This window comes from Oratosquilla oratoria, chromosome 40, assembly GCF_046742065.1.
Source record: "Oratosquilla oratoria isolate Oo_2021 chromosome 40, ASM4674206v1, whole genome shotgun sequence".
NCBI classification, from domain to species: Eukaryota; Metazoa; Arthropoda; class Malacostraca; order Stomatopoda; family Squillidae; genus Oratosquilla; species Oratosquilla oratoria.
The window spans coordinates 31,317,529-31,341,697 of record NC_134816.1 but is presented as its reverse complement, the minus strand read 5'-3'; the positions used below and the strand labels follow the sequence as shown (position 1 = coordinate 31,341,697).

The 24,169-nt window shown below is 43.7% G+C and overlaps 1 protein-coding gene across 1 annotated transcript in view; it reads left to right on the top strand.

Moving 5' to 3' along the window:
- The window catches only part of LOC143020751 (uncharacterized), a 36,437-nt gene extending 15,198 nt beyond the window's left edge, over positions 1 to 21,239 (top strand). The window contains exons 4-9 of the mRNA XM_076177474.1: positions 3,827 to 3,943; positions 6,169 to 6,322; positions 10,922 to 11,098; positions 14,922 to 15,038; positions 16,299 to 17,551; positions 17,859 to 21,239. Coding sequence (XP_076033589.1) covers positions 3,827 to 3,943; positions 6,169 to 6,322; positions 10,922 to 11,098; positions 14,922 to 15,038; positions 16,299 to 17,551; positions 17,859 to 18,128 — 2,088 coding nt within the window. The 3' untranslated portion in view covers positions 18,129 to 21,239. The remainder of the gene's footprint in view (positions 1 to 3,826; positions 3,944 to 6,168; positions 6,323 to 10,921; positions 11,099 to 14,921; positions 15,039 to 16,298; positions 17,552 to 17,858) is intronic.
- The last annotated feature ends 2,930 nt before the right edge of the window (positions 21,240 to 24,169 follow it).

Here is a 24,169-nt window from a genome sequence, read left to right as displayed (position 1 = left end):
AGCCGGGCGGCACACTCTCCCCCAGGATCTCCCCCAAAACGAGCCAGAGCAAAACTAGAAACACCAGACTGACTGGGTTCAAAGCGTTGGCCACGGCCCTATCCCAGGATCTTCAGGGGACTAAAGGGCTTCCACGGTCTTCAACAGCGCCGACAGTTGAGAGTTCGTTTGAGTGAAAACGACTTCGGTTACGATATTCTATTTTTCAAATCTCCAAATATCAAATTATCTTTCTGTCATATATAGCAAAGCTGAATGATGAACTAAGAGATTGTAAACCTACAAGAATGTTAGACATAATGTTGAAATGTTCTTAGAGAAGTCTAGGTTTCCGTAAGCGAAGTCATATTCTAGTTATTCAAGTGGAGGTTGGAGGTAGGATGTCGGAGGAAAAATAGCCCAGTGTGATAACTTCTTAAAATATACCTGGCTAGCGCCGTCAGACCCAACCCGACTCGGTAAGGAGTCGTCGCCGGCACGCGACACATGGCAAGCACAACAGTGTGTAAAGAGGAGGAGGAGGGGAAGGAGGAGATGGAGGAGGAGATGGAGGAGGAGAGGGAGGAGGAGAGGGAGGAGGAGAGGGAGGAGGAGGAAGAATAGAAGGAAGAGTAAGAGGGGAAGAAAGAGGAATATGAAGAGGAAGAGGAGGGGAGGACGAAGAAGATTAAGAAAAGGAGGAGGAGGGGAAGGGGAGGAGGACGAAGATTAGGAAAAGGAGGAGGAGGAGGAGGTGGAGGGGAGTAGGACGAATAAGATTAGGAAGAGGAGGAGGAGGAGGAAGAGGAGGAGGAAGAGGAAGAAGAGGAGGAGGAGGGCGAGAATGAAGAGTAGGAAGAAGAGAAGAAAGAGAAGGAGGAGAAAGAGGAGGAGGGAGGACGAAGATCAGGAAGAGGAGGAGGAGGGAGAGGAGAAGGGCGAAGAAGGTTTGGAAGAGGAGGAGGAGGGGAGAAGGACGAAATAAGATTAGGAAGAGGAAGAGGAGGGTGACGAAGAAGAGTAGGAGGTGGAGGAGGTGGAGGAGGAGTTGGTGACAGAGGAGGAGTCGGAACGAGATAAGGGTGATTCCTGAATGGAGGGAGAGGTACAGCCTCCTCCTCCTCCTCCTCCTCCTCCTCCACCACCACCACCACCACCACCACCACCACCACCACCACACCACCACCACCACCACCACCACCACCACCACCACCACCACCACCACCACCACCACCACCACCACCACCACCACCACCACCACCACCACCACCACCACCACCACCACCACCACCACCACCACCACCACCACCACCACCACCACCACCACCACCACCACCACCACCACCACCACCACCACCACCACCACCACCACCACCACCACCACCACCACCAGGAGCAGCTGGAGCATCCACCGGCCCCTGGCTGCTGCTGCTGCTGCTCTCTCTGCTGTAAAATCAATAAACGTGTGGGAACTGCTGGTCTGGACGACCCGATGTTGTGCATCTCAAACAGCGGTTCCCAACCTGGGACAAATTCAGTCGAACATCAGCGATTTTCTTTTATACATACATACAAATATTTCATATTATATATATATATATATATATATATATATATATATATATATATATATATATATACATATAAATATATATATATATAGATACATATATATATACACGTATATAAATCCATATATACATATACACACGTATATGCATACGTATATACGTATACACATATATATAATCATTTTTATATACAAATATGTCAAAATATAAAAAATTAAAAATATAACAATGTCAAAATATATCAAAGCACTAAAATGTATTGCATCACTTTACAAAACATGAAAATATATCCTACGTTTGAAAATGTATGGGAATATATAAAGAACTACAAAGTATATTAAATTTTTATCATTGCATATTGAAATGTATTGCTATATTTTATTGGACGTCAATTTTTACCATACGTATAAAATATATGAAAATATGTAAGATACCTCTCTCTTTCTCTCTCTCTCTCTCTCTCAATTTCATCTGCATTTCTTCCACATTTTCACACATAAAGAGCTAACGACCGACGACAGCTTCCCTCCCCATCTGCTTTCAGTCGATGGCATAGAAGCAAACTTCTTCACACAGAGATCTATGGGAAGGTCTAAGGACCGTTGCCAGCCATTGCGGGGCTGAGGGTTTCCAGTTAATGAAATTCGACTCGAGGCAACAGTTAATATGTTACTGGTCTACCTGTAGGGACGAAGTCTTTATTTACTTGAAGGATAAAGGATGGTCAGTTGTTAGCGTCAACGACTAGAGACCTTGGGTCACCATGGTGTGCGTTGAGACGAGGACACGAGGAACGGGGGAAGGGTTGAGGTTGGAGAGGGAGGTTAGGGTTGTAGGGTAGTTAGGGTGGAAGCTAGTATCATTCCATTTGTTGGGCCAAGGACGGAGTTAAGGTAACAGCCAATACATCATCAAATCAACCTGATTCAAGGTGTTTTTTGGGTTGGGGGATGGGAGTTCATCGCTCTGTTGTTAGCGCGGGAGTGGAGGTGGTACAGGGATGGTGGGAATGGCAAAGGGTAAACAAAGGGTAAAGCTTGGATGGGATAGAAAAATCTACTTTTCCCTTTCACCTGTTCCATTACTGAGGTGACCTTGCTGGGGGGTTGGTAGGTAGCTCTCCCTCTCATCCAGGTGAACTAGAGGCAGGACATGTTCAGAGCATTTTTTCCCAGTTCTCTCCGCTCCCCATGGGAGGTGAGCGGAGTGGATCCTAAATGGGGCTGCTCAGGCGTCCCGGCCCCCAAGCTATACTGCTGCCCGGTTCCAGTATGGGGCGACCACGAACCTGGCCTGCGGGCCACGTGGGCCGTGACGAGAGGATTCTAAAGATTTTTTTTTTTTTTTTTGGTGGGGGGGGGGGCTTGTCACGTGCCATAGCCGCGGGACTTTGGGTAGCCTAGTGAAAGGGAAGAGGGAAGGAACTGTTAGACAGTACTGCATAAGAGGCTTGTACTCTCAGTTGCGGTCGCTTCTTCAGACTTTGCACCGACTTATTTGGTGGAAGTCGCAGCCCCCGCTCCCACCCCTCGACCCGCAAGTTACCGTGAAAAGATGAGGAGAAGACAGCGGCTGGCCTGCCTTTCTTCCGTCTTTCCTTCCGGGAGGAAAGTGTGGAGGAAGGCCTGCTTCCCTCCACCCTCTCTCTCTCTCTCTCTCTCTCTCTCTCTCTCTCTCTCTCTCTCTCTCTCTCTCTCTCTCTCTCTCTCTCTCTCTCTATCTCTTTCTGTGTGTGTGTGTGTGTGTGTGTGTGTGTGTGTGTGTGTGTGTGTGTGTGTGTGTATGTGTGTGTGTGTGTATGTGTGTGTGTGTGTGTGTATGTGTGTGTGTGTGTGTGTATGTGTGTGTGTGTGTGTGTGTGTGTGTGTGTGTGTGTGTGTGTGTGTGTGTGTGTGTGTGTGTGTATGTGTGTGTGTATGTGTGTGTGTGTGTATGTGTGTGTGTGTGTGTATGTGTGTGTGTGTGTGTATGTGTAGGTGTGTGTATGTGTGTATGTGTGTGTGTGTGTGTGTGTGTGTGTGTGTGTGTGTGTGTATGTGTGTGTGTGTGTTTGTGTGTGTGTGTGTGTGTATGTGTGTGTGTGTATGTGTGTGTGTGTGTACGTGTGTGTGTGTGTGTGCGTGTGTGTGTGTGTGATCGCGCGAACCCATCATATGTCCATACAGATAGGTGTAAACTTAACGCCCGTTACATTGTTTGCATAATGGCCATCATCACAGCTGTGCAGTGCGCCAGCCTCTCCTTGCGTTTAATTACTTCTCCTTTGACGACCCCAGATGAAGTTGCGCCCGGAGAGATTAAGACGCAAATCCTACGTGAGCCTCATTATCACCGCCCACTTCTCCCTCGTCCTTGGAGCAGACATCGTCAAGGCCTTCGAGGATTACCTTCAGGTGGGTAGCCCTCTTCCCGTGTGTGGGGCTTGGGCGTGGGCGTGTATGTGGGCGTAGGAGGGTTGTAGTATCTTTAGCCCGCTGAATCAAAGACACATCGAGTGATCAAACATTATTTTCCTAACTACAACCAGACGATTTTATTGAAGCCGGTATTAGGTTAACTATTAACATTATACCAATATCATGCCCATATCATTATATTAATGTTATATCAATACTATACCAGTATCATATGAATGTTTTATGAATGTTGTGTCAATATCATATCAATATTATGTCCGGAGTCGCAGATATCTGCAGTTTTACTATCGAGTACTGTCTCTACTTAATTAAACATTCCTTCAGGAACAGGGATTGCTGATTATTATGAACGAAGTATTTTGAAAACACGGACAAAACATTCCATCGTGACTGATCAAGCCCACCAAACGTCAGGACACATGATATCAAACATAAGTTACCAGCCCTTAGATGCTGTCACAACTTTCAAACTAAACTTATATCAAAACCAGTTTTCTTTTTTAATATAAACAAAAACACTGATTCTGAGTGTTTCAGAACTTTTCGACCCCTCTCGGTCCGTGCCCGTCCCTCAGCTGAACGAAAGCTTCTGCCATTCGCTTCGGCAGAATCTATAAGAAGCGTCGCCGGGTCAAAGAGAGACAACGAGCATCATCAGCCATGCAATCAGAAGCAATCGCTGCACCCCCGGCCCCTTTAATGAGATGCGATCACTCGTGAGGACAAGGTTCCTCATCGAGGCTCCTCTCGAGTGAATAGAATGGCTTGGCAGGACTCCCCCATGCACCTAGAAGAGGGTCGAAGAAGTTCCCGTCACAAGGGGAGATCTCCTCAACTGAATCGAATTCCCTGGTAAAAGGAGAATAGGACAGTTCCAAATAAAAGAGCTCCAAAAATTGCCGAAGAATAAACCACCACGGATGAAAAAAAAAAAAAAAAAAAAAAAAAAAAAAAAAAAAAAAAAAAAAAAAAAAAAAAAAAAAAAAAAAAAAAAAAAAAAAAAAAAAGAAGAAAAGAAGAAGAAGAAGAAGAAGAAGAAGAAGAAGAAGAAGAAGAAGAAGAACGCGAAGAAGAAGAAGAAGAAGAAGAAGAAGAAGAAGAAGAAGAAGAAGAAGAAGAAGAAGAAGAAGAAGAAGAAGAAGAAGAAGAAGAAGAAAAAGAAGAAGAAGAAGAAGAAGAAGAAGAAGAAGAAGAAGAAGAAGAAGAAGAAGAACGCGAAGAAGAAGAAGAAGAAGAAGAACGCGAAGAAGAAGAAGAAAAAAAAAAAAAAAAAAAACGCCAGACGTGAGTCCGGATAGGTTCGCAAGCGACAACTGCTATGCGGAGAGGGAGTGGAGCTGTGAAACCTTGTATACATTTGATAACTATTTTCGGTCGGTTTGAGGACATCACTGGTAGAGAGGGTCATACATGCACAGGCAGTGTCCAGCGCTTCTATCCTTGGGGGGCAACATCCCATCGAAGAGGTGAAGCCTTAGAGATAGTAACGGAGATCTTTAATGAGGTTGAGTGGCAGAACTGAGAGATAGAGGAGACTGAATAAAGATGAACCTCTAAACATAAATGAATACTGTGTGCCTCTGGTCCGTAGGGGTGTCGCTAAAATCTCTAGAACATGGACTGCATTAGATATGCTGTCCATATTCCAGGCATGAGTGCAGGAGGAGCAGAAGTAGGAAATTTTCTGTTTCTGGTGAAAAGAAATGAAGTCTCCCGTAATCCTCTTGCGAGGGACTAAGACAAAATTCACAGACGCTCGACCCCTGTGACTTACCATGGTCTTGGACCACGTGTTGGACTCGTGATCGACAGCTACTTCCCTCCCGGAAGAGAGCTCAGAGCTCATACACAACCGGTCTATGGGTAATACTGTGACCTCACGCACACACAGACACCCAACTCCCCGCCCATGAGAGTTGGAGCAACAACTCACAGCTCAGCGATACTGAAATTATTTCAGCCCTGGTCGGGATTCGAACCCGGACCGCCGTAGTGGCGGCAACGAACGCTACCACTGCGCTGTCAAGTGGTAGTGTGTGTGTGTGTGTGTGTGTGTGTGTGTGTGTGTGTGTGTGTGTGTGTGTGTGTGTGTGTGTGTGTGTGTGTGTGTGTGTGTGTTGGTGTATCTAGCTCCACGCGATTTTTATTAAGATGACGGAGTCCTGTCTCCTGATTCTAAACTACGTCCCTTTTCTTTCCAGGTGGTGTGGTGCTCGGTCCAGACCCTGTCCCTGGCTTGGGGTCTTATCCTGTGCCTCACCTTCATGTACGGGGGAGCTCGGGTGCTCCGTCTCCTCAAGACCATCCCGAACTCGGCCTTCCAAGGAGGAGACTCTTCTGCAACGGAAGGAAAGGGTGAGTCCAGTCTTACAAGGACGACCTCCACCTCCCTCCCCCCTTCAGTATGGTAATGCCCTTCGTAGATTATGTGGTGACGAGAGTCAAACGATTTTGTTCAGATGAAAGGTGACCTTCCTGTCTTCTGCGAATGGGTATCTCACACCAAGACTTGGTTCTGGTCCCAGAGGAACTGTTCCTCGACTGAAGAAGATTTTTTGGAGGTAACCGGTACAGGTCCTCCGCTGTGTATTATTTTGTCGAAAGAATCGAGAAGGGGCGATGGGTCGAGAAGCGGGGGTGGGGGGAGGGTCAAAGAGAGGGGAGGGTCAAAGAGAGGGGAGGGTCAAAGAGAGGGGAGGGTCAAAGAGAGGAGAGGGTCAAAGAGAAAGGAAGGGTCACAACATTACCCACACTTTGGTCATTTATGAGCTCTGAGCTCTCTTCCGGGAGGGAAATAGCTGTTGATCACGAGTCCAACACGTGATCTAAGACCATGGTAAATCACAGTGAACTTGAGCATGGAAAGTATTTTTGAACAATTACAACATAAGAAGACTTGATATATGATTTGTTATTGCCTTGGTGGATTGGCAAGTGTAATGAGAAATAGACATTTGGGAATGGATGCTAAGAGGAGGTTATATGAAGGAGTGATTGTGCCAACAGCATTGTACGGGGCAGAAACATGGAACATGAGAGAGGAAGAGAGAAGGAGTTTGAATGTGTTTGAGATGAAATGTCTGAAAAGTATGATAGGAGTTACTAGGCTGGATAGAGTGAGAAATGAGGAGGTGAGGAGGAGAATAGGGGTGGAAAGGGAACTGGGAGATAGGGTTGATGAAAGAGTATTAGGATGGTTTGGACACATGGAAAGAATGAGTGAAGAAAGATTAGTAAAAGAAGTGTGGAAGGCAGAGGTGGAAGGAGTGAATATGAGGGGGCGTCCTAGGATGAGATGGATGGATGGGGTGAAAGGGGCATTACAAAAGAGAGGAATGTCTGTGAAGGAAGGACGGGAGAGGACAGAAGACAGGGGTGAATGGAGAGGGGTTGTGTATAGATGATGCTGTGATGCATGAGGGGGAGTGGGTGGGGGATGGGGGGAGAGGAAGTATGTATGAGAAAAATTTGACGCAGCTCGAAGGGATTTCTCCACCGTCTTCTCCTTTTCTGAGTAAGGGGACGGAGAGGGGGGGTCGCCGAATTTATGAAGCGGCCTTGCTGTGGATGTGCTGTGTCTTGCGACACTTCTTCTGACCCAAGGCAGTGGACAGGACGCAGGAATGACCCGTCATCCAGGAGGTGCAGCCCAGAAGCTGTAGTCCTTGTCAGTTCGCATGCGCGTTCTCTCATTATATTAGGTGCATTATAGAAAACGTTATAATGAAAGGGGTAACTACAGTAGTTAGCCAGAAACATTTCGTACCTACATTAAAAAAAAAAAATTATACAGTTATGAATTTTATAAAATCTTATACGAACAAATATTTAAAAAACGTTTGATTATTATCATAGGATACAATATTGATGATTATGTCTCCAAATATTTAGAAAAAGAAAAATGTGATCTTTTTGGTCACAGATTAGACGTATAGTGGCAACGCTCCAATTAAACTTCATCAATCGACAGCTCCTGCGTGACGTCAGGGGTCACGTGATTTATGTTTACGCCGCCATATTGGAGTACAAATAACAAGTGAGAAAATAGAGATTAAAGAGATTGTTGGAGAATTGTAGTTATGATTAATTTTGTGCAGTCACCGGTTGCTCAAACAGAGCGGGATATGGTGGAAAGAAATTTTTTTCTACAGGATCGCCTTTGTTTTAACCAAACAGGAAGAAAAATGTAAGGAACTGAGTACCCAGAGACAGAAAGATTGCAGCCTTGAGAAGAGCTGTAAAGAAAGAACGAAATTGCAAGCAGGGATTATTTACGGGGAAATCCTAAATTCTAAGTGGAGAACCATTTTGCCAATTTTGATTTAACTTCCCATGTTCCTGGTTATCCCAATAAGTAGATGCATCAGGAATGAACCCACTTAAATTCTGCTCCAATTTACAGATTTGTAACAGATGGGCCAGCCCCTATATGTATGTAGAAATGGTTTTCATGTTCCCAAACATATTTTGCAGGCACGGTCTAAGATAAACTGTAAATTTGATTTACTTCGGATTTATTTATTTATTTATTTATTTATTTATTTAGTTATTGTCTTCTACTAGCACACGGATGGTGAGCTACAGTATATATAAACACATCCTACCTCTTCATTGCCGGGTCTTAGGCTAGGTCCTATAATGTACTCCACAGGGCGATTGTATACTAAGGCCAGCAGTTATTCTAAGGTAGATTCTTACTTCAAGTATGCTACTACTCTAGATTACTGCAGAATCACATTCTATAATGTGTGTTTAGGGATATTACACACCTCTAAGACTTATATGCTTAGCAAATTCTTTCTAATTTTTTGGCAGGCATCTCCTCTCCACCTCAAATACATTTTGGTTTGCGCTTAACCCTTTAAACTCCGGTGACAAGATGTCTTGTCATTTGGTCAAATAAAACAAAAAATCATAAAACACCAAAATGTTTGATCAAACACCAGAAAAATATGACGTTAATCCTCGCGCGGTCAAGCCGCATCAGATGATATTCGGATGTACGGGCCGGCGCGAGGCCTACCATATCCGGTTTTTCGTATCTACACCACAAGCGGCTGACATGAGTTGAATGGGTTAAGGGTTTTATACTTTATTACAGGTGCTTGTGTATTAAATTTTCACTAGAAAGTTATTTTACAAGAAAAAAAAACAAATAAAAAATTGATATGCGTGCAATAGGTGACAAAATAGTCACAAACTTGATCTGACTTAGGGAAGACTTGCACTTGTTTATCAGTTCCCATGGAGAACTGCTGTCACTGTGCCTGTATTGTATTTACCTAATTGTAGGTAAATAGTGTATCCCTGGATGAGTAGGAAGAAATATACTTTTAAGTGATAGAAAAAGTCAGTTTTCTACTGTATTAGAGGGCTTAGTTAAGTTAGGTATGAAAAAGGACCCTCATGTAATTTAATTAGACTGTCCTTTGATGGTTAGAAAAATTTAATAAACTCATACTCTTTGACAAAGACTAAAAAATGCAATAAACAAAACATCAAAGACTGTGTTGCCTGTTCTGACCTGAAAATACCTTTTGAAGATCTGAAGATCTTTGGGACTAATGTGACTCCGATGAACGGACAATACCCCAACGGACAAAAACCCAATCGGTAGGTTAGGTTAGGTTAGGTTATGTCCTCCCCCAATTTTTCCTATTGGGTTTTTGTTTGCTATGCAGATTGAGGTTTTGACCGTTGGGTTTTTGTCATGTGTTCCACACACTGCCAAAATGTGTAATCAAACTAGTGAATGATTAGGTTGAGATAAACATTCTTCTCCTGGTCAATGTCTGGATCACCAATTGGCAGTTTGCGGCCGTCCTTACGGTAAACTTCTACCTCTGTCTGGGAGAAAATATATATCTTGATAATAAAAGATATTAAAGTTTTAGTCTTCCTTAAGACTCATACTGTTTTATTCTGGTTCATATCACTTAAAGAATTCAATCCAACAACAATGAAGCTTCGTTAATTGATATTTCGGAATACATTTAAATCCTTGTCCGCCAATATGGCGGAGTATTTGTTTACGATTACGTCACTCAAACTTTGGAAAGTTCAAGCTCGGACATATTTTGTTTTCAAATATATTCACTCTTGATTCTCAAATCTCTGTGTTTATTTCCAGTCTTCCGACATGGATCTCAGTATCCTTCTTTGGGGATATCTTTACATTTTCTTGTATATCTTTTAACTTCTTATTCTTACTGTCATACACTACATACTTTCTGAAATTCTATTACACTGGTGTCCTAATGAGAACAAGTAATATATAAAAAACAAACAAACAAGAACTTTCACGCAAATCCATTTCTATTTTACGAAAATTAAAATAACTGGCCATTTCAACTGCAGTGCAGGATGTGATTATTATTTTTTTTCATGACGCGTCACTCGGTAGGGAAGGGATTGTGCTGATGATGTTTGCTCGTTGTCAGTAACAGCAACACTTATAAATAATGCCCCTCGACCCAGTTACAAAGACATACCAACTAGGCCTGCAGTTAAAACCTGAATTAGATTAAGAAATACGAAATTCACAGTGCTTTTTGGTGGCAAACAAAGATGGTATTCAGGACTCCCTTGGCTGAAAAAAAAAATTGTCTGTTGGCATCCAGGAAAACAACCAAAACACTATCATCTCCGTTCTTATTTGTCCTTTGGACAAATTTAGATTTAAGAAGAAAATAGGCAAGAATTGGTTTACTAATAGGGCGGTCGACGAATGGAATAAACTTAGTAACCATGTAGTAAGCGCTGAAACTATCAGCTGTTTTAAGAAACGATTAGACAACTTTATGGATGGGGATGACAGGTAGTGATGGATACGGAGCTGCCTAGTGTAGGCGTTATGGTCTCTTGCAGTCTCCTTCATTCTTATGTTCTTATGTCGATAACATGCTGGTAACACGTGTAGACGGACCTTAATTTTGCACGCTCCTCTTCCGACAGGCATCCTGCAGCTGGCCCTCCTGTCACAGTGCAACAACATAGCGTCATCGGTGCTGACAGCGGCCGCGCCTTCCATCGTGCGCGCGCCCAAGATCCGAATCACGGATGAGAACGATCATACCTACTCCTACGTCTCGGAAGGGTCCCGACTCCCTTCGCTCCTTCCCACAGACGCAGGTAAGGGGCCTCACGTAGACAGTCTTTCTCCCCATTTTAATTTAATTTTTATTTATCTATCTATCTATTTATTTATTCATTCACTTATTTATTTATTATTATTTTCTTTTAATTCTGCTTCTCCTCTCATTTGTTTTGGAGGTTCCTGACCCCCTTCTCTCCATCTCAATTGTACCGGGTGGCTACAAGAAATGAAAGTCAACTAGTGGGAAATACACTGTAATCACTGATACCACTGACAACTAATGCGTGTGTATACAAAGAGAGCTGGCTCTGAACTGACGCCAAGCTGCCAATTTGGCGTGAACAGACATGCATCGCATTATGCGATATCCAATATAATTACAATATACACAATGATTACACATAATTACAATAAATAATAAAACAACAAACAACAAAACATGACAATTTTATAAAGAGGGGGAACACAGGTAAGGCCACCTCACTTGAACAAACTTTTTCCTTTTATAATTTTTTTTAAATTCTTTTTTCCTTTCGTTTTTCTTTCTTTAATTTTCCTTTCGTTTTTCTTTCTTTTTTATCTTTCTTATTTCTTTCTTTTTCTTTTTAATTTTCTTTTTTCTCTATTTTTTTTTTTTCCTTTTTCCTCTATTTACTTTTTCCTCTAAGTCTTGGACTTGTTTCAGCTCACGCGATGCACCGCTGTCGCGTATTGGGATTCGATCTTGCGTCATTGGTACGATGGCTGGAATTCGAACAACAACAACAACAACAACAACAACAACAACAACAACAACAACAACAACAACAACAACCAATAACTGTTACCTGTTTCCACTTACCAAACACATAGGGCAAAGGTGTTTCTTCATGTATAATCCCCGATTTCATTTCTAACATTATGGCAAAGGAAGAATGGTCAAATTGAGGACAATATAAAGGAGGATATTCTGGAGAAGACGTACTGCTAGAAATGAAGAGAAAGAGAGAAAGAGAGAAAGAGAGAGAGAGAGAGAGAGAGAGAGAGAGAGAGAGAGAGAGAGAGAGAGAGAGAGAGAGAGAGAGAGAGAGAGAGAGAGAGAGAGAGGGAGAATGAGAGAGAGGGAGAATGAGAGAGAGAGAGGGAGAAAGAGAGAGAGAGGGGGGGAGAAAGAGAGAGAGGGGGGAGAAAGAGAGAGATGGAGAGAGAGAGAGAGAGAGAGAGAGAGAGAGAGAGAGAGAGAGAGAGAGAGAGAGAGAGAGAGAGAGAGAGAGAGAGAGAGAGAGAGAGAGAGAGAGAGAGAGAAAGGGAGAGAGAGAGAAAGGGATAGAGAGAGAAAGGGATAGAGAGAGAAAGGGAGAGAGAGAAAGGGAGAGAGAGAGAGAGAGAGTGAGAGTGAGAGTGAGAGAGAGAGAGAGAGAGAGATCAATACTGTGGAGTAAGTGATGTTCCAATTATAAAGAAGTCGGCAGCTTACCATTCAATTTATTGAGCCCTCTCCATTCGAACGATTAATTCCGAATTTGATCGCTCTTCCAATAAAATTGAGCTTCAATAAGATTTTTCAAACATTTCATATTAATTCGAATGGCGATACCAAGAACTCACAGAAAAAGTGGAAACAGTTCTTTATAATATCGTCATGAAAAAATATGGAATTACAATATATTTATGCGAGCGCGCGTGCGTACACACACACACACGCTCACACACACATACTCATACACATTCACACACACGCATATACAGACATACACACGCACGCACGCACGCACGCACACACAAACACACACATACACACACGCGCGTGCACACACGCATATGCGTACACGCACACACGCACACACACACACACACACACACACACACACACACACACACACACACACACACACACACACACACACACACACACACACACACACACACACACACACACACACACACACGACTCGGTGGCACGGTTGGTAGAGCGCTGGACTGGGAAGTACGATAGTGCTCGCAGTACCCAGTTCGAATCCTGCCCAAGGCCGAAATTATTTCGGTATCGCTGTGCTTCGGGTCGTTACTCTGACTCTCGTGGGCGGGGAGTTGGGTGTGTGTGTGTGTGAAAGGTCATAGCATTACCCATAGATCGGTCATACGAGCTCTGAGCTCTCTTCCAGGAGGGAAATAGCTGTCGATCACGAGTCCAACATGTGATCCAAAGACCAAGGTGAACACACACACACACGTACACATACACACGCCTACGCATCCGCACAAATACGCGCGAACACACACATGCGCACACACGCAAATGCACACAAAAAAAACACCCACCCACATACACACACACCTATATCCATATATAATTAAGTAGTGCATCATATCCTCTTTAAGCAAAGAAAAACAAGAAGATATATTTAGCTCTCCAGGGTGCTGGACTGCTGGACGGCTGCATCGCTATATATATTCAACACAGTGACTTCTCTTACCTGGTTCTGCTACAGATGAGAGCCCTTCCTCTGTTAAGAATGGGGTCCCGGCCCGTTCACACAGGGGGTTCGCGGCTCCTGAACAGATTGTGTGACGTCCTCTGGGACGGGAGGATCCGTGTATAACGTCTCTGTCACGGAGAAATTGAACGTCGTGTGAATTGCTCCCGTTGGAGACGATGAACCTGCGTGATGAGTGATGAGGACTGAAATGATGTGGAGGTAATGATGATTGTGATGATGTTGATGAAAATGGAAGGTGTTAGGGAAAGCTCGGAACTGGGTGGGGAGGAAAGTTCAAAGCTACGAAAAGCTCAGAATTGAGAAAAGCTCAGAATTGAGAAAAGCTCAGAATTGAGAAAAAATCAGAATTGAGAAAAAATCAGAATTGCGACAGGCTCAGAATTGCGAAAAGCTCAGAATTGAGAAAAGCTCAGAATTGAGAAAAAAATCAGAATTGAGAAAAAATCAGAATTGCGAAAGGCTCAGAATTACGAAAAGTTTAAAATCGGAATTGCGGAAAGCTCGAAATTACGAGAAGCTCAGAATTACGAAAAATTCAAATTGCGAAAAGCTGATTTGCGAAAAGCTCAGAATTACGAAAAACTCATATTTGCGAAAAAGCTTAGAATTGCGAAAAGCTTAGATTTGCGAAAAGCTCAGAATTACGAAAAACTCATATTTACGAAAAAGCTTAGAATTGCGAAAAGCTCAAGATTGCGAAGGAGTCAGACCTTCAAAAAGCTTAGAATTGCGAAAAACTCAAGATTGCGAAAGGTTCAGAATTGGGAGAAACTCAGACGCAAAAATCTTAGAATTACAAAAAAATCAGATTTGCGAAAAAAAATCTCAAAATTGCGGGAACCTCAGAACTGGAAAAGCTCAATATTTACAAGGGACGTGACGTCTGGACCCTGCGTCCTACTAAGATGTCACGTGAGTCTCGCTTAGGCTCAGGGCAGACAAGCAATTCTGTGCAGGCCAGGGCGACTCGAAGAACCCTTCAGCTAAGCCGAGCTGTCTGTTCATAATTTGAAAAAACCTAGTCTCTCTCTCTCTCACACCCTCTCTCTCTCACACCCTCTCTCTCTCTCTCTCTCTCTCTCTCTGTCACCCTCTCTCTCCCTCTGTCACCCTCTCTCTCTGTCACCCTCTCTCTCTCTCTCACCCTCTCTCTCTCTCTCACCCCCTCTCTCTCTCACCCTCTCTCTCTCTCACCCTCTCTCTCTCTCACCCTCTCTCTCTGTTCACCCTCTCTCTCTCTCTCACCCTCTCTCTCCCCCTCTCTCTCTCTCTCTCTCTCTCTCTCTCTCTTTCGCTGAACCCTACGGTAGGAGCAGATGTCCCTGATCAGGGCTCATCATATTCATGTAATAATTTCTTTCTTTCTTCTTCTTGGCAGATATGGTTCCGTCCTCCTCCTCCCGCCGCTCCTCCTCCTCCCGCTCCAACTCCTTCGCCGCCGCCAGCAGCAGTGACCCCCAGTGCTCACTCATGTCGCACTTGCCCTCGACATCAGGTCAGCTCCTCTTCTGCAGTAGTATCAGTAGTGGGTATTAAGCGATACATAGAGAGATATAGATCGATATGTAGATAGATAGATAGATAGAGAAAGAGAGTGGGGAAAGAGAGAGAAAGAGGGTGGAGAGAGAGAAAAAGGGTGGAGAGAGAGAGAGAGAGAGAGAGAGAGAGAGAGAGAGAGAGAGAGAGAGAGAGAGAGAGAGAGAGAGAGAGAGAGAGGGAGATAATAGTAATAGAGACAGACAGAGAGCCGGCCAGAGACAGAGAGACAAGCAGAGACAGAGATAAATAGGTAGATAGACAGATAGCTAGAATGACAGAGGCATAGTCATAGAAACATACAGACAGTGATAGACAGATGAATAGAGAGGTAGACAGGTATGTATGTATGTATGTATGTATGTATGTATGTATGTATGTATGTATGTACAGTATGTATGTAGGTAGGTAGGTACGTAGAGTGTAGAAAGGTAGGTCTGCTTTAACACTGGTCTGACCACGTGATGAACTTAAGTTCCTCATTGTGTATTCATTTCAACAGACGGCATTTTTTTTTCTTCTTCTTCTTCACTCAATTTCGTGTTGTTTGATCAGAACCCCGCACTTGTTATGGGGCAAAGCTATCCTAGCGACCTGTATTTGAAAAACAAAACAACTCAAAGTGAAGTATTAATTGAGTCGGGTGTTACGTTGGTCGGATATGTATTACTTATTTATGTTATATCACGGAAGGCAATGGCGAATATATAAGAAAGCTTAAAGTTAATCAAATTTCAAGACCCGATGGTTGGTATCCTAGTGTTGAAGAGGAAGAAAAAGAAAAGAAATTATATTATATATATATATATATATATAAATATATATATATATATACATATTATATATATATGGAAATAAACTCTCCTACTGAGATTCGAACCCTCGCTTGCTTCTTACAAGGCGAAGACCGTACTCGTCACTCCACCACGTCTTGTAGGAAGCAAGCCGCTCTGGCGAGGGTTCGAATCCCAGTAGGAGAGTTTATTTCCAAATGTCAAAATTATATATATATATATATATATATATATATATATATATGTATAATATATATATATATATATATATATATATATATATATATATATATATATATATATATATGAAAATAAGAATAAATTGATAAATAAGAATGAAGAAGGAACTTCCTCTCTCATTAGACATTTTTGGTGTTTTTGTTCATCTCTCTCCTCCTCCTTGACAACTTCGTTCATTCTTGCAGGTCTCCGTTCGGGAAGGGCACTCTCCTACGACGACATCCAAGAAGAAGCCGAGCGAGAGTCTCTGAGGGAAGCTGCGGAACCTCTCGACCCTTTCGCTCCATCCTCCTCCTCCTCCTCATCGTTCTACACTCCAGCGGCGAAGACCAGAGTGGATCGCACCACTCCCTCCACCTCCACTTTCTCCAACTCCTCCACCTCAAAATCCACCTCCATCACGTCCTCCACCTCGTCTTCGGGGAAGAAATCTGAGACGGAGGGAAATGAGGTGTCCGGCAGGGACAGGAAGCTCAGTAGTCGAGACATGCCGAGACTCGAGAGCTTCGACAAAGAAGACGATGTGTTCGAAGATGAGAACGAAACTAAGGGACCAGCATCAGTCAAAGAACAGCCAGAGCGAAGTGAGAAAGAACCAAAAGGAAAGGGAAGGAAAAGAGACGAAGTTTCTTCGGAAACGGGAGAGAGGGAAAAGGAGTTCGGCGGGAGGGACTGCAGTCGAAGAGGGAGCGCCAGGGAGCTCTCCGTCAGTAGCGGGACTCCGACGAAACGGAAGAAGAGCCTGACTTGGTGCGACGAGAACGGCGACGTGACGTCATCGGCGGGGACGATAGAAACCGTTAAGAGTGTTGCCTCACCGACAACCCCCACGTCGCCCAAGTCCCAGCACCACAGCACCCAACAAGACCCCACGAGCAGAAGAGGCAGCCACGTCTCCAGGAAGAGCTTGAAGGGTGGGGAGACGCCAGCAAACGCTTTGTATTTGAAGGGTGACGGGACCAGCAGTAGGCGAAGTAGCAACATACATGAATACAGCAGCAGCAGCAGTAGCATAAAGCGGAATTACCATCAAGAGCACAGGAAGGGGAGTTACCAGGAATCGCACTTATACTACCAGCACTACGGTGGGGGCATCAGTAGCAGGAAGGCCAGCACCGGCTCCATCTCCTCCCTCCGGAAGAACAGCCAATCCTGGGACGTCCCGGGCCGAAGAGGGAGCCACAATCTAGGCACAGGGTCCTCCCGGAGAAACTCCCGGAAGTGTAGCGACACGCACCTTCATGAGGCAGAGGCTGAGACGCTCCTCCGATCCAACAGCCACCACGGTCAGCAAAACCACCGTCAGGAAGGCGCTGACAGAAGCCAGGACGTCACCTTGACGTCCATCTTAAACCACATCGCTTACGTCAACCAGACGGCCATGGCCAGCAAGATCGGGAGCAAGATCAAGGAGTCGAGAAAAACTCAAGTGCAACAGGTGAGTGGTCGCCCGGGGTTGCGTGAGGGCAGCCGGCAGCTCTCGACCTGAGGACCGCGGGCCAAGTGTAACCTATCTCGTGACGTCAGTGCTAAGTAGTTTGCCGGTTTTAGAAGTGTATGACGTTAGGTAGGAGTAGCGTCTTTCCCTGGGATGGTCCTGGGAGACGAAGAATCTTGGCTAATCCCTTTGACCTGGTGATGTCCTTTACTCCTTCTGTTTTGGATAAAAGATAACGATACCTTTAGTGGAGAGACAATCCTGGGGCAAAGGATGACCAAACCTTTCTCTCTCTCTCTCTCGACAGGTTCTTTTCGTCACGTACGTCACAGCAGGCCTGGGGACGGCGCTGTCCGTGGCCCTCGTCTACGGACTCTACGGGCCCCTGAGCATGGCTAGTGCGCAGATGGGCGTGGTCGCCGGGTGGGCGTGGTTCGCCTTCGAGTCCGGGTGTCGGTTCCTGGAGTTCTTCATGGCCTGCGCGATGGCCAACATTACCAGACAACCCGTGACCAGACACTCCCAATACGCCTACACCCTCAGGATGAAGCAACACCGAAATTCTCTTTACATGTAATAGACTTTACCGTAAAACTGCAGCTACGAACTGTGGAAAGCGTTTCAGTCTCCGCGTGATTGGGTGATAATCATTTTGCACTCTGCGTCAACGTGCGAGAATTATTTGACCACGTCAACAGTAGTGAATTAGGTTCAGTTCTGTGTGAATGGGCAAATATCATACTACGTTTTACATGGATGGATAAATGATTTTTCACACTCACTCTGTGACTACAAAAATTATTCCACGCTCAACGGGAATAGACGAAAACTTTTTCACGTTCTCTGTGAATGAACGACAATCATTCTCAAATTCACCTGAACACATAGCAATTATTTTTCACTCTACATGAATGTGCGAAACTCATTTTAAGCCCGAAGTAAGTACTGTAGATGAACATTATTTACGCTTTGCGTGGGTGGATGAAGACCATTTCACATTGCACGTGGAAGGTCGAAAACTACTTCACCCTTTACGTGAATGTGCCAACATTATTTCACGTCCTACGTGAAGTAGTTCAATATATGTCGCATTCTAATGAATGACCGAAGATTTTTTCACGCTGTGCATGAATGGGTGGACATTGTGTCACCCTGTACATATAAAGAAGTTTCCAATCTTTCTATACAGAACTGACAACAATCGACCTGTTTTCTAAATAATGATGAGAACATCAACAACGTTTTGGTAAACGATTTAAAGCAGTCCAATGAGTAGGAATTATTCAAAAGACAAGAACTTTTATTTATTTGCAAAGAAGATTCATAAATAACAATTGTTCAACTCAGTTATATGTTCAAATACCGGTTAAGTCCGCGTGGAACAGTGGGTAGCATTCCTGTCTTGAACACTAGAGGCCAGGTTCGAACCCCGGGGAATGTGATTGGACAGTTTACTATGTAGCACTCTCACGCCTTCCCAACTCCTCTTTCTACAAGGATGGACATTAGAGGTGCGGTACACCAGTATCACGTTTGAGTACACTGGTCTCAGACATCATTCACAAACACTACAGCCCCCCTATCACACTCGACACTTCCATATACGTAAGAATGGAAAGACACGATTGGGAACAAGAGACTTTATTCCTGGCCGGTTTCGCCTTTGAGGCTTCTTTAGAGGTAATGAAGAAGCCTCAAAGGCGAAACCGGTCAGGAATAAAGTCTCTTGTGTCTTTCCATTCTTACCATTCATACACCTGTCATGATGTCACGATACTTCCATATACACTTCACACTTCCATAACCACACCATGGTACAGAGGCTGTTTCGTTACCCAGGGGATAGATCGGTGGTTCTGCAGTGTATCCTCAAGACTGTATTCATAGATTGTACCAACAAGTTTAAAGGCCTTCGTTCACAACAGTGACACCCAGATTACGAAAACATCAAGGTCATTTTATTACTAACCATCTTGAAATCCGTTCCCAATCATGTGCCAATCAGTTCCTACCCAGTATGTTATCTCTAGTCTATACTTTCGTCATGTCTTGACCATTTCAGACAAAACGGCTTTGAGACTTATCTATACAGAGTTTACCCTAACCTGAATAATATCACCTGACGTTTAATCCCTAGGGAACAACTAGGGGTTATTTGAGTTCACGTTTTCCTTGATCCATATATCAACTAGACATGAATTTTATTACTGCAAAAATATTAGTTCATTTATGAGAAAATATATATAAAAAGAATATAATTGAAAGACTAATTCTTCTGATTTGATCAAGACCTTATCTCACACATACACGCACAGGCAGACACGCGCGCGCGCACACAGGCACACACACACACACACACACACACACACACACACACACACACACACACACACACACACACACACACACACACACACACACACACACACGTTTTCTTAAAAAAGAACTGGATGCAGAAAGATACAACTGCGGGGCACTACGAGCATAGCTCTTCTCCCGCAAAATACAACTAGGTAAATACACACACACACACACACACACACACACACACACACACACACACACACACACACACACACACACACACACACACACACACACACACACACACACACACACACACACACACACACACACACACACACACACACACACACGCATCCTCGTGGCCCGGTGGTTAGAGTTCTCGTCTGCCTCTATGGCGGTCCGGGATCGAATCCCGCCCAGGGCTTAAATATTTTCAGTACCACTGCGCTGCAGGTTGTTACTCCAATTCTCGTGGGCGGGGAGTTGTGTGTGTGTGTGTGCGTGTAAGGTCACAGACCCATAGATCGGTCATCCGGGAGGTTAATAACTGTCAATCATGAATCCAACACGTGATCCAAGACCATGGTGAATCACACACACACACACACACACACACACACACACACACACACACACACACACACACACACACACACACACACACACACACACACACACACACACACACACACACACACACACACACACACACACGCACACACACACACACACACTTTGAATATATATACATATACATACATGTGTGCAAGTCTGAAAGCATGCATGTATATATTTATAGCCTATTTACATTCACTGTATCATGCTAGTTACATTAAAAAATCTGTCCTGGCTTAGGCCAGACGATCCTGTTCACTTTAGAGGAACCATTAGGCGCAAATGAAATATACGATACAATAAATGTGTGTGTGTGTGTGTGTGTGTGTGTTTGTGTGTGCGCGCCTGCATACATGTGTGTGCGTGTAGACATATGCATGGATGTATATATATGTACAAATGTAAGTATGTATATATGTAGAAATGTAATGATATCTATCCCGAGTCTCACTGAATGGAAATTTGTAGAGACTGTCAACTGTCGTCGGGGCTTGGAATAGATCTCGCTTGGAAGAAAATATAATAATAATAAATAAAAATAAATTTATTTGGCAAAGAATCAATATACATGAAGTGCAGATAATGACAAGAACACATAGTTCGAAATAATAATTGCAAATTGCCGAGGATAACACAAAAAAGCATGTACGCTTATTTCCATATGGACTGGTGATTGTGTCGTTATAGTCTGGGAGAATTGGTCTGCCACCGGTTCAACCACTTCGGTACGATGGTGCCCACGGAGTTGTAATGAGGCTCGGTAATTTGAGGATAAGGATGGAGGGGGTGCCCGTGGGGGTGGGGGGGGGGAAGGAGAAAGTTTGAAGAAAAGAAGGAAGTCGGAAGTTTATAGATTCTTGGGCTGCCAACTTGCTGTGTTTTTGTATTAGTATGTATTCTATATATATTTTTGAATTTGTAACCTCGCGTAGGAAGGAAGTTTGATCTTCTAATAACCGGACTTAGGGAGCCACATTGTCATAATGGACAGGCATATATGTCTGGATTCTGGATTCCTAGGAAAGACCACCCGATTGCGCGGGATCGTTTTTTTGAGGGAGGGGAAGAATGTCTGTAAGAAAATGAAAAGACAGTAGCGTATAAAAGAGGGCTATTGCCACCGGGCGATTTGCGAGCGATTAGGGGCTTGTTGGTGGTCGTGGCTCGGGAGATATATGTCATGAGGCGCGAGTAGGCAATGTCCATATATGGACCTTGCGAGTGGTTATACGAGCCTGCCGGCTTCGGCGTCTTGATTTTATAATATTTTTTGAAGTTATACATGAGTTACCCCCAGATTCTGTAAACTGGTTGGTTTAATCACGTTTTCTATGTTTATTATTACTCAGAGTAAGAGATAACGAGTAATACAGCAGTGACTTTAAATTTCATAATGCGAGTAGGTTGATGAATGGTACGTTTGACAGCCGATGCTGCGCGGGAAAATTTGAGTCGTATTGGAGTGGTTAAATTGCCAGGAGAAGAAGAGTAACTTTCTGTCAGTCTTCTCATTTAAAAAAGACAGAGAAGAAACAGCTGAAATGGATAGAGACCTTGGCCATGGTCCGGAGACCGAATGACGGTCCACCGGGATGCACGTCCAGATGAAGGTGAGGTTGTTGATGCGTTTTGAAAATGGTCGGCAGGACGATTATCCTCTCTGATGTCTAGCAGGTAACCGTCATTGGTCTCTGCACAAATGTATATATGTATGTATGTATATACATACATATACGAAAAGGCCTTTTCCACCTTATCGTGAGAGTGGCAGAGATTAAAATAGTCCACACGTTCACATGTTTGGTAACAAATCTGTAACATTCACTGACTAGGCTGTGGAATCAGGACTGCTGTGAACATGTGGGTGACACAGAGCCTTGCACAGGTCCCACCATGGCCTCAGCCAGAGCGGTTCGCAACATCTGGGCTCAGTCTTCCAAACAAGTTGACACCTTGTTCGCTTCAAGTTGGAAACATGTTGATAACAATCTTTGGGGAGCACGTCTGGACGTAAGCGAACTGGAGGCCCACACACACCCTCTGCTCCTGGTTGGAGGGGTTATCACACTGGCTATTTTTCCTCCGACTTCCAATTAATCGACGGTACTCCCCCACCATCATCACATAGAATGTCACGTGATATGCTGGGGGAAAATTATTTTCCTCCAGCATATCAGATTCCTTCCCGAAAGCTACGGCCTGCAAATCTGCTCCAACTGTCGGAGGAAAAATAGACCAGTGTGATAACGCCTTCAGATCGAGGGTCTGCGATTCCAAATCACCGACGCTTTAATAACGGCGAAAGGAACCTCGGAAACAAGGTCATTATTTGACCTGACACGAAATTCACACTTGACCTCTCCCGTGCAGACGAAAGATAAAAGGCTATTTTAACCTGTTTGGGAATGCACCACAAAAAACTCTCAATAATGAATATATAAAATGAATGTGTATATGTATCATATATACGTGTACATATAATTGCATATGTATTTGTACAATATTTAGAATAAAATATACATGTGCATCACACACACACACGACACACACACACACACACACACACACGCACACACACACGCACACACACACACACACACACACACACACACACACACACACACACACGTACACACACACATATATATATCAGTACATTTCCTTGTATAAATTTATGTATACATGTATATATTAGACTCGCTATGGACTGTACATTATTAACTTTATCTTATTTATTTTCTAACACTGCTTTATCGTTTTGAAGGATTTGAAACGCTTTGAAAGTTCTGTTTCCTGTTGCTTGTTTTGCTCAAATAAGATTAACCTTACCTCGTTGTCTTACGTTCTTCTTCATCGTTCCCAATATGTCCTTGGGGCAGTGCAGCCTACCCAACCACTACAACTGTGCATACCTTGTCAATAGCTCCGACTGCATAGTATACTATGTGTATTTTTCTATGTGACCATATGTATTTTTTTCTAAAAATGTAATTCATATATACCACGCGGTGTAGGAATTTTGTGATCCTATGTCCAAAATAAATGTAGTAAGACTGATTAATAAAACGGGACACATTTGGAAATTCTTCTTAATTATGAAATTGTATACACACTGAATTATTATTTATATGCATGCTGAATTATCCTTCTTGATTATAAAATTGTATAGAAAAGGTACTCAATTAACAATTCTTTGTTCTTTATATTGTGACTAATAGTTCACCTCTCTTTTTCTCTTTCATATTTTAAGCGCTTTCCTCTTGTGTTACTGTTCTCTAACCTCTCATCAGACGCCAGTGGCGGCGCCAGGGGGGGGGGGCTTGGGGGGCTTTAGCCCCATTAGCCCCCCCAACTGAAATGAGCAAATTGAAAATTTAAAACACTCATTGAAATAATTTTATTAAGTGGAATTTTTAATTGCCAGGGCTAAAGATTCGTCAGCCATCAGTGCTAGCCCTACCATTAACCCCCTCCCCTTCTGAAATGAGGATACCTCCCCTTCTGAAATGAGGATAATATATGTGTATTATCATATTATTATTAGCCCCCCCAAAAAATTTGCTCAGCCCCCCCTTAGCCTCCCCAACTAAAAATTCCTGGCGCCGCCGCTGCCAGACGCCAGACAGTTGATTTCAACAGTAAGTTGTCGGTCTCGTCATCAGACGCCTCCACTCATTTCGATCCACGTAACTTTCT